This window comes from Plectropomus leopardus, chromosome 22, assembly GCF_026936395.1.
Source record: "Plectropomus leopardus strain MGB_pleo_1.0 chromosome 22, ASM2693639v1, whole genome shotgun sequence".
NCBI lineage: Eukaryota > Metazoa > Chordata > Actinopteri > Perciformes > Serranidae > Plectropomus > Plectropomus leopardus.
The window spans coordinates 8,077,138-8,088,847 of NC_142197.1; the positions used below are offsets into that span (position 1 = coordinate 8,077,138).

General features: G+C 37.5%; 2 protein-coding genes across 3 annotated transcripts; both read right to left on the bottom strand.

Moving 5' to 3' along the window:
* Nucleotides 1-374: 374 nt before the first annotated feature.
* Nucleotides 375-7,435, bottom strand: usp18 (ubiquitin specific peptidase 18). Of its 2 annotated transcripts, XM_042511573.2 has the most exons (10): nt 6,935-7,435; nt 5,158-5,254; nt 4,898-5,040; nt 4,737-4,816; nt 4,519-4,653; nt 3,748-3,843; nt 3,515-3,676; nt 3,308-3,439; nt 2,586-2,629; nt 375-1,605 (listed from the first exon to the last, which is right to left on the bottom strand). In XM_042511573.2, exons 1-10 carry the CDS (start codon nt 6,987-6,989, stop codon nt 1,533-1,535), a joined length of 1,017 nt encoding a protein of 338 aa, XP_042367507.2. In that variant the 5' UTR covers nt 6,990-7,435; the 3' UTR covers nt 375-1,532. The 2 variants fall into 2 exon arrangements, with proteins under 2 accessions (XP_042367507.2, XP_087928813.1); XM_088072687.1 differs by having other exon boundaries at nt 3,308-3,676.
* Nucleotides 7,436-7,582: 147 nt separating this feature from the next.
* On the bottom strand, nt 7,583-11,710 carry pex26 (peroxisomal biogenesis factor 26). Its single transcript, XM_042511166.2, has 6 exons — nt 11,545-11,710; nt 11,243-11,454; nt 10,044-10,184; nt 8,826-9,139; nt 8,599-8,739; nt 7,583-8,501 (listed from the first exon to the last, which is right to left on the bottom strand). The coding sequence occupies exons 2-6, from the start codon at nt 11,446-11,448 to the stop codon at nt 8,389-8,391; spliced, it is 915 nt and encodes a 304-aa protein (XP_042367100.2). The 5' UTR covers nt 11,449-11,454; nt 11,545-11,710; the 3' UTR covers nt 7,583-8,388.

The following is an 11,710-nucleotide window of genomic DNA, read 5'->3' on the forward strand; positions in this document are numbered from 1 at the left end:
GCATGGCAGTGAGATGACTAAGCATGGGGCCCGCTGCCTGTGGCCCTGTGCAGACATGTTCCATTCTGTCAGAGCTCTGCAGCACATAGGCACCATTTCACACGGTCCCCCGACTCTTGGCGGAGCGAGTGGGAACTTTAGAGGCTCTGCTGACAGCCTATAGCAGGCATTTAAGCAAAGTGCCTGCAACTGAAACGTCTAACCTCTATAGAGAACAGACATGTTTCAGTACCTTAAACGCTCAGGTTGGTAGGAGGTCTGCAGATGCATCAATAAGCACAAAAAGATTAAGGTGTGTCAAACTTAATTGGTTTTTGTAATGTCATGAAAAAAGGCCTGCAGGTAGTGAGAAAATGCAACACATAAACTAAGAATGAGATGCTGAGCGAGATTTTAATGTTGTTTTTGGCAGCCCAAATGAGCTTAAAATATGACTTCATTGTTCTTTATGTGTGAGTCATATATTAAACGTCAATGTCAGGAAAATTACTCCATAGCAGGTATTTTTCCCCTTATACAGTGACTATCTAAGCTAAGCATTCATTTCAAACCAGCCCCCCCAATCTACCTCAGAGTGTTCACAGTGTGTGTGGTCTGAGGGTGGGAAAACCTGTCAGTGTGTTGAGTCTTTACCGCCACCTGCTGGTGTTTGTAAGAAATTAGTCTATGCAATCTGTACGAGATCAGAAAATTCATTAAATATAACCTTTGACTAAATGACTTTAAAAAAATGGGCAAAACTGCTTAGAGACATAAGACTACAACAAAGACACAAAACAATTGAAAGGACAAACAAAATGACAGCAAAGAGACAAAATAGCTGCAGAGACACAAAACCACAATAAAGAGAGACAAAACTGGAAAAGTAACACAAAATGGCCAAAAAATTACCTCAATTGGACACAGATTTAACAGAGACCTATAGACCTACAAAGACACACAAAACAACCACAAGGAGACACAAAATGACTACAAAGCAACACAAAAACGACCAAAAAAACCACAAAATTACCTCAATAAGAAACAAAATTAAAGACACAGAAACCAATACAAAAAGGCACAAAACAAACACAAGGACACACAAAATGACAACAAAGAGACACAAAATAACAGCAAGGAGACACAAAATTACTACAAATCAGCACAAAAACAACAAAAAAAAACTCCGACAAATTACATTAAAGAGACACAATAAGGACTCAATAAGGCACAAAATCAAATCAGAGAGACCTAAACAACTACAAATAGATACAAAACAAACACAAGGAGACACAAAATAACTATAAAGACACAAAAAAACATCTAAATACCCCAAAAGACACAAAACGAAAAAAGAACTCCCACAAAAAAGAGACAAAGAGGGGGCCCACTGTCTCATAACTCACCAATGCCTTTCACCAAGTACAATAAAATCACAATAATTAATGTAATGCCATTATGTATTCCTTAAATTTCCTATAATTAAATGTTAATGTTAATGTTAATTGATTATTGCACCATGACTCCAGTATAATTGATTTTCATCCGTCCACTCAGCCGGAAAGTTCAGGCCGTCGTCCTTCCTCTTTGGAGCATCTTCTGTACATCAACATGTATGCTGTGTTTCTGTAAAAATAATTATAATAATAACATTTTAGAAAGAAATGTACAAAACAGAGTTATGCTTTTACAAGTTAGTGCACGCAAGGAATAAGAGGACTAACTAATTTCAGTGCAATTAACTGAAATAATAAGTGAAAATGTTGGGTCAAAAAGCCATTGATAGACCACATAAGACAGGATGGATTTCCTCTGTTTAGGAGTTCCAAAATTTGGAAGCCCTCATGGCAAAAACACAGTCACCTTTGGTCTCTAATCTTCACTGAGGAACAAACAATAAGGCTTTGTCTAAAGATCTAAGACAATTTCCGCAAGTAGGAAGATAAAAAGCTGCATGATGTCAGAGGGAGTCAAGTATATAAGGCTTTTAATGTTATTAATAAAAATGCTACACACGAAAAGCAACTGGAGGGTGGTTTAAAGCAGGAAAACATGGGAGTCACATGTTGTTTTGCTACTTTTTGGTGAAGGCATGGGTTGTATTTCAAATATTTTGAAGGCCAGAGACGATTTATAGATAAGGATGGATGCAGATGACCAGATATGGTAATGTGAGAGGAAATAAAAGTCTGAATGGCTCTCTGTATTAAGTTTAGAGATTCATGTCAGAGCATTTTGATATCTTCCTCCTTAAAACTAAAGCAATAGTTTGACATTTTGGGAAATACAGTTACTATATTAAATGTATCATTCTTAAAAGGATGCTTGGGAATTTGCCCTAAAACGTGGAAATGACTTAAGCTTTCAGCACTCCCGGTTCCCTCATCTTAAAGCTAATGGGTTTTTTTAAAATGGATTTTTGTTTAGATACCTGAAATAAGATCTTAACAAAAGCTTGAGAGATTTGAATGTTTTGTTGTTAGTTTTAAGAAAGCAAATAAGTGCAATTCCCGTAATGTGAAACTATTCCCTTCAGAAGACCTCATAACCCTCATGCATCGTTATCAAAAGAACTAGACATTAAAAAAATATGTTGAACAATTTACCTGTAATTTCCTCCAAATGTTCTCTGCACGTCTCCCCAGGAGGCCTGCATTTTGGAAAACAAATCAGGGACCAAAATTAATTACAAATTTTCATAACTACAATTACGGCTGCACAATTAATGGAAACATTATCAAAACTGCAATATGGCCAAATGCAATTTCCAAAACCCAGGACATTTTTTTTAATAAAGGTAAAATTTATCACAACATATCATAATGAATGAAGTATTGTAGTACTACAGGGATGTCCTGGCGTACAAATCATATTTGATGAAAGGGAACATGTTTGTGTGGTACAGACCCTAGTAAAAAGAAACATTACAATTTAATATACTTTCCAGTAAAAATGAAATGCAAAAATAATCACTACCACTAAAATCATGACCAACTGCAATCCTAGCATCTGTCAAAATAAACGCGTTATGATCTTTGTTGAGTATAACGCAGCCCTAAATACAACACACAAAAACAATCCCTCTTGAACAAGTGGAGAATAATAGTTATATTTCCCTCTCCCTAATAGTTTTAGGGAGCACACAACACAATTTCAGATATTTCATCCAAAACATTTCACAAACTTTTAACTTATACTTAAGATTCCCCAAATTTTGGCAAAATGTCTCAAAGGCCTTGAAACAGTGATCTACAGAAGCTTTTTCTGTACGTGTAAGACATAAATAAATTGCATTAAAGTGAGATTTGTTTTATCAGATTGGATGTACCTCTTCTACGTGGCTGTCGTCTGCGTAATACCAGGCCTGGTTCCTCCTGTCACGAACGTAGGCAGTGTAATGCCCACAAGATGCATATCCAGAGTGCACTACCACCGCATGCAAAGTGTACCTGCAGTCATTCTGGAAGAACAAACAAACGTGTGGATGACAAGAAATACAGTGTGAGTTTAGTGTATCATCATATTCTTCAAGTACCTGGTCAAAGTCTGAGGGGAACGCATCCGTAAGAGTCTCAGAGAAGTCAAAGGTTTCTGGAAACGTAACCCTGCAGTCAAGCTTTCGGGTGAAACCGCGGCTATTCCGAAACCTTTTCAGATGCACGCACAAGATCGGAGGCAGGGAGAGCAGCTTGACACCCTGACGAGGAAAGAAAGATGTGTCACTATGTCAGTTTATACTCCCTGGGAAGCATTTAAACCAAGTCTCACCTGTTTAGACGGGGTCTTCTTTTCACAGTGAGCACAAAAGCAGCAGTTTATGCCCGTCAGCTCCTGATGCTTAAAGAAGGAGGTCATGCAGCCTTCCTGAAAAGGTTTGTGGGGAGAAAACTTGTAAGTTCGACTTCAGGAAGGTTCACAGTCACAGTTTGGAAAATGTTTGTTTGCATTTTTAACAAGAGTAAGTTGAAAAGACTGAGACCACTCTTACTTCAAAATGGTCAGTTTGTAGTGGGAGCCAGTTAGCTTAGCTTAGCATAAAAACTGGAAAAGGAGAAACAGCTAAACTGGCTCTATCCAAAAAGTCCACCTATCTACCAATCAGCACCTCTATCTCTCACTATACTCTTGTGTTCACTCTGATTGCTATGATGAGCTTGGCTCAGGAGGTAGAGCGGGTTTTCCACCAATGGGAAAGTTGGCAGTTAAATCCCCGGCTCCTTTAGGTGATTGTGTGTGAACAGGTGAAAGTGACAAGTAGTGTAAAAGCAGCTAAAAAGGTGCTATACAAATGTGAGTCCATTTACCATTATCACTATTATGACTTTGTGGAGTCTTGACGTCTCCTGAAAACCACAAATTGTGAATCTTACACTTCTTTTAAACAGAGACTGGCTATCTGTTTCCAGTCTTTATACTGAGATAAACTAACTGGCTACTGGCTGTAGTTTCATATTTAAAATGGTATTAATGCTGGGCAAAAAGCTATTGTCGGTATTTCCAAAAAAGTCAGAATATTCCTTAAAAACTAGCAAAAATTACCAGAGAATCGTGGTCTTCCTTTACGTGCAGCGACAGGCTGAGCAGGTAGCTTTTCAGAGTCTGGACGGAGTTACACTCCATGCACCGCAGGTGATTCTCCACCGAAATCTTAAACAAATTCTGGATTTGAAGAGCCTGACGGAGAAAACAAATCCAGGCATTAAGGATAATGCACTTACGGGTAGAGATTTAACAGAAAATCACGATGAAAGACGAACCAGAGGTTTGTCATCCATCTGCTGCTGGATGAAGTTGAGGATGGAGAGGAACACCTCGTCAGCATCGTGCTCCACGTTAACTGCAAAACATTCACGTTGTGAGAAGTTGTGAGATAAACCACATCAATATGTACGTTTTTAAAAATTTTTTTTATCTTTACGTCGAATGCAGTTCCTATCCAAAGCGTGGAGGAAGTCACGATGGGGAACAGGCTGCGGGAGGTCGCTCTTCATGGCTGCAAGAACTCTCTTTAGCTGCAGCGGGACGTTACGACTTTCCTCTCTCACACCAGCTGCTTCCCACCTTTGTGCAATTCACAAACATTAATCTGCACACTTTCTGTTGCTGCCATTACACAGGTAAGACAGGTAAGTTTTTTAAAGTCAAGATCATGATAAACATGCAACTTCATGTCCTTACATGTCGAGTAGGTCTCCTATTTCCCAGGTAGCAGAGAGGGTCTGCAGTAACGTGTTCACACAGCAGGAAAGGTGGTAGTTGGGGAGGCCTCTCATTCCTGTAACAGACCATCAGAGACGTCAAAATAATCCCGTTCATGAAAACGTGAATCAAACATGTTACCCACAGCCCACACAGGGGCCCAGTATGCCAGCAAGCTTTCACGTGTGAAAATAAAATAAAAATATAATGGTTAAGTCTCTATCCTGAAGGTAAATATAGCCATGCAGAACACCCACCTCACCTACATACTGTACTAAAATAAACAAACCAATCACTTTTACAGAAGACGGAGTAAGAAAGACGTGTTAGGTTTATTGATTTAAGGCCCAGCGTACAGCAGATGTTTTTTTTACACAGATCCAGGATCAGTATATTTTGTTTTCTATGTCACTGCTGCTCACATGAGGGATTTATTGGTTGTGAAGAGAAAAATAATTGTGTGAACTGCAGTTGAAGTAGAAGACTCACTGATGAAACCACAACATGGTTGTGTAAAAAAATGCATTGTTGCAGGCTGCGGTGAAGCATGCAGAGATCGTAATTCAACCGTATTTTTATAACAAGTGGCAAAGAACCCAATCTGTGTGGGTCTGCTTGATCTACAGTGTCAAGTCAAGTAAATTTTATTTATGAAGCCCATTATCAAAAATCAGAATTTGCCTCAGAGGGCTTTAATAACTTTATTAAACCCAAAGGAAATTCTTGTGCCAGATTGCTCCAAAAATACAGTCACAAAAAGAATACAACAGAGCATCAAATAAGTGAAAATAAAATACAAAGAGTCTAATAATAATGTTTAAAATTAAAAAGTGATATTGCAGCATATGACATCCCTCTGTCCTTAGACCCTCACATCGACTAAGGAAAAACTTGCCCCCAAAAAAACCTTTAATGGAGGAAAAAAATGGTAGAAACCTCAGGAAAAGCAACCAAGGAGGAATCCCCTGTCCAGGACGGACAGAGTTATAGATGTTGTGTTAGAGGCCTACAGGATTTTCAGCGACTCCCAAAGTAACTTCAAAAAGTAAATAAGTTTTGACTTCTATAACATCGTTATAATATATAACATAATATAATATAATATAATATAATACAATAAAGAAAAACATAATAACATAAATAATACAATAAATAATGAAAAAATATATATTATGTTTGTAAATGACTTAAACTGACAGGAAGTAAAAGTGCACCCAAGCCGTTGCTTAGCAACGCAATTCCCGTAAACAGTCACTCTCCTGTAACATCTTTCTCAATCCACCTTTGGTGTAACAGCTCTAGACTTTATACTCAATGACATCATAAGTTTAAGTTTTAGCACTCTGGTTTTTGGATTTGGGAGATAATTATTCAGGTTTACATATATTTTTGGACTGACTGTCTTAGATCATATCTATAACATGGATGAATTCTGGTGTAGTTCCCCTTTAACTTTTTACTCCCTCTAGAAACAACCCCAAGCAAAACTTAGAAAATACAAAACCCTGCAATACACTCTTGGACCACTTTTCGGTGTGTTTGTTGCTTATAAATAAGCAATACATGTATTATTATTTTACCTACTTTATCTACACACTGGAACTACAGGAGCAAATCTATTGCAATCACTACAATAAAGTCAAATACAACGACAGCCGTAAAAACAATGGTGTGTATAATCGCATTTTAGCAACATTTAAATAATATTTCTCAAAAAAAAAATCTCCATCAGTCATTCTGCATGTGGTGTACTTACCGGAGCTGTGGCCCCTCAGAGGCAAGAAACGGCTGTAGATCCACGCAGACATCATCTCACACTTCACGTCCCACCTGAAGGTCTGCAGACAAACACTGATGTCTCCGGACTTCGGAAACACTTAAAAAAGGAGGTTAAGTTTCGTTTATTTCAGAGTTAAGTCTTCTCCTCTCATCTCACAGTAAACATCGACAGCTTCAGGTTTACTTTCGTTTTTAGTTTTCGGTTCGTCACTCTGCTGGAAATCGAAACTTAAACGATGCCATGCGCAGACTGCAAACTAACAGACTATTAAAGCGATACAAACGTAAATTCACGATCATTTCATTCGGCTTTTTCCGTCGTCTCGTATTATGTCGCTAGTAGAACTTGCTGCATCTCTTCATGCCAAAGACTGTATTTAGTATGGTGAGTAAAAAATGCCCAAACGTGCTGCGATTGGTCTAAATGCATGAAATCTCATAAACATATAGATGTCTGCGTTTGAATGTATTTCTCACATAATTATCCGTTCAATTTTTTTTGTCACAAACAAGAAGCTGACGAATCAATAAATCAAAGTCTTTTTCAACGGAGAGAAAATTAAAGAAAAACTGTCATATTGATTGTATGTTTTCATTTATGTCATGAAAATCACATTAATAATAATTCAATATCTTAATGATTTTATTATCAGTCTGTGTTATAGGCAGGCGTCTTTCATAACTTTGACTCAACAAAATAAAAATAAAAAAAGACTTGCAAAACTTGGACTTTAACACCAATAACTCATGACCTCACTTGGACTTAAGCCTTTGATTTAAAAAATACTCGATAACTTCATCTCCCACCCAAAGATTAAAAATTGTGTTTTAAAGTCTGACACATAATGTCATGAATCAACCAAGGTTAACACTGTTCTTCCCCAGCAAATCAACATTTAATTTCCCAGATCCACTTTGTCAGAACCAATCGACACAGCATCCGATCAACTTACAGGAGAGAACCACGAAGAACGAACTTTATGTTACTGAGCGCCAGTTAGGAAAAATTATTTTTATTACTATTATTATTATTTTTTTTTTGCTAGCATTAATTTTAAAAAGTCAAAAACAAAAAATGCATTATGACTTGTTCAAGACTTGAAATTCAAAGTTTAGGACTTGGGATTTGCAAAACAATGACTTGGTCCCACCTCGAGTTGTATGTTTTTTAACATGCTGTATATGCTGCTATTATCTTGACTCCTGTAAAAAGGATTTAAAGCTCAGTAAGACATTCTCCTCATTAATAAAGTCATTATTATAATGAAGCAGGAGTTGTTTCAGGATAAACAATGAAGGACATCAGTCTCTAATAGTCTGACGAGCATCTCGACAGCATCAAAAGTCTAATTTTTAACTCAGAAAACAGCAAATATTGCTGAAAATGTTTAAACTATTTGTTCTAACTAAAAAGTAATTAATTTAATTATATTATAGTTCTTTGCTCTGACTGAGAGCCTGATAGTACGGTGCAAACATGGCACGCCACATCTGTCTGAGCAGCTCAAGAAGTTTGGAAATCCACATGAATGAAGATGGGAGAGCTGCAGGGAAAGAACAGGAAGAAAAGGAGATTATTCCAATCTCACGTTTTATACTTGAAACTGAGAAATTGAGCCACAAAAAACAAATAATCTAAACCTGGATCCATTCGAAGAAAAAGCATGTAGAGAAGGACGGCGGCCAGAAAGACTCTCCGGAGAGGGAACGAGCCAGAACCGGTCCCCATCAGTTTTCTGTATAAAAACTTGAGCATGGCTTCACATTTACAGATCACAGATCCTGCAGAGCACAGACACAATCATTAAATCTGCATTCATCATTTCGCTTTAAATGACTCATTATAAAGCATTCACAAAATGTAAGACCGTGAGGCGAGACGGGATGCGCAGTGATCTCAGAGCTGTTTCTTAGAGCTGTTTCTCGACTCTCTCGCTCTTTTTCTTCCACAACATCCAGCGCCGTCTGCCTCTGCTCTTCTGTGAACGCAACGCCTCCGACCTCACCGAGGATCAGCTCCAGAGCCTCGTCTCTGTGCCCCAAAGACACGAGGACGTGCAGCAGGTAAAGCTCCGCCACCGTCCCAAACCCCGTGACTCTGCAGTTGGACGGGCAGTGTAACCAAACTCTGGCTGCCTCCTGCATCGCTGCCGGCTCTCCAACTTTAGAGTAAAGAAGTATGCTGCCAAAACGTGAAAAAAAAAACATATTCAGGATGTATAAAATACAAATAAGCTTTTAGTCAAGCAAAAATGTCAAATAGTATCTGATTTCAGATTAATCGTGAAGATTTGCTGTTCTTCTTTACATTAAATATCATTTTTTATATAAATCAAAGAATATGAAGAGGCTATCTTGCGGTGTTGGAAATCATAATGGCCATCTATTTTTCATATTTTGACCGTTTGTAATTAAATCAATTTTAAAAAATGTACAGACTATTTTACGGTGTATGGCCAAAGTCTGCAGACAGTGAAAGTGTCCGCTGACTTTTGGCCACATCGTGTAGCTTGATCATTTATGTGAAATTACCTGACCCCAACCTTTAATCATGGAAGCTACACTATATGGCCAAAAGTAAGTGGACACCCCTACTGTCCAATTATTTTTGGTCATATATTGTAGCTTGTTGGCCAAAAGTCAGTCCAATTGAAATTGTTGAATTGTTGTTGATTGAAATCACAATTTGTGATGTAAAGTTATCAGGCAGTGGAGTGACAGCGGTCTGAATAGAGAATGAAGTCGCGCTACCTCTGTGTGTGTTTTAACCCGAACTTCTTTGAGGGTTGTTTTGGTATTGCTGCCACATTAAAAAATAATGAAAAGGCCAATCACAATTTTCCTGAGTCCAAGGTGATGTATTCAAATCATTTGTTTTGTCTTTGGATTTTTTTCAAAATCTAAAAATATTCACTTTAAAATGATATATAACAGAGAAAATCTCACAGTTAAGAAGCTACAACCAGAGAATTAAGAGAACAAAGAGATTTAGACAATTTTAACGTGACTATCCAAATCGTTGTCAATTCATTTTCTGTTCAGCTAATTAATTAATGTACTGTACTAAATATTTTCACTCTGCTCACCACATCTGCATTATTTTAGCTGGTATTTTCTCCTGGTGCTCGTACTGCTGAAGGACCCATGAGAGGACACCGTGCCACTGATTCAGCTCAGCCAGAGCTTGAATCCCTAAGATGCAGAAGCCAGCCTTAAGCTCTGCACATCTGAGGAGACAAAACACACAAAATTTCATATTAATGTAACCTTATTGTAATGGTTATTTAGTAAATAGTAAGACCCTATTGTTGATTGTACACTAAATAAATCAAATAAAAGTACGAATTTATTTCCCATCATTTCCCAGTATTTCAAGAGTGTTAGCAACAGACAAACTCAATACCTATTATTTGACAAATATTACTAAATAAATAAATAATATTAATGCACTCATACATATTATTATAAAATTACTGCACAACAATGCCATTTTTTCATCACATCATACTTATTGAGACAAAAAGCAAAAGTAAATTAGTAATGTAATGTATTTTTAACATATTAACTAAACTGCAATATTTCAACCACAGCGTTCCTCTGCACTATTATTCAAATGAGCAATATTCCTTAAACTCTTGAGTGAAGGCTAAATTTAACATGTGACACAGATTGCACATATTGTATATATTCTTATTGTTATTCTTACTAATGTATATCTCTGTTGTCCATTGTAGCTTTGCACACATATTAATGTTTTTTTATATTTTTGCTTACATACTGGTTTTATATATTGCATAGTAGCGTAAGGCACTGTTTTACACTTTACACACTATTTAAATATTCACATACTAGTGCTAATTGTCTATTATTGTATTCTTTATATTTTTTACACATTTTACATACTCAGCATAGTATTTCTATTTTATATTTTTATATACTTGTGCTTGTACTTATTTCTACTTGCGACCATTCCCTATAATGGTATCAGAGGGACTGTAATGAACCACAATGTCCTCCCGGGGATCAATAAATTATGTCTGATTCTGATGTTGCAGCTGTCCCCAGGGTTGAGGTCAGTTGCAACATCTTCAATTTAAATAAATATTGTGAAAATGCGTCATATGTCATAATGTTTAAATGGTGTGGGTGGTTAGCATACAGATGAAAGTTTAATTAATAAAAAAATGGTTGGCGTAGTCCAAATAGTTTCCAAGTAACTAAGAAAATTGTTAACATTGTTGCAGCCGTCCCCAGTCTCCCCTACAAGCGGCATTTGGACTCTCACCTGTTGTCCTCGTGCCCCATGTTAGCGAGGCTCTCCAGTCCTCTCTCGCACGTGTCAAAAGCTACCTGGAAGTCTTTGAGGACCATCATTTGCTCCGCAGCAGTGTCCAACATGCTTAACATCTGAGCTACAGAGGAAGAAGAGGGCTGCGGGCTGCAGACTGAGCTGAAGCTGCGAGCTGCCAAACTGGTTGAACATCGGCTCATGACTCTCTGCCAAATTTAACACCAGTTAAACCACAAAACACAAATTATTTTACTTAACCAAAAGATAATGTTTTACTTTTAGCAGCTTATTTATACCTGAAGTCCAAATAAATCTGTTTAGAGGTTCACTTTGTGCGCTATCCTCTTCTCTACATGTTGTTTACAATTCATGATCCGTTGATCTTCCTGGTTCGAGATCGCCAACCAATCACATGTTACGTTCTTCAGCGTGACTGACACGTCATTGCGTCATCGTTTTCCT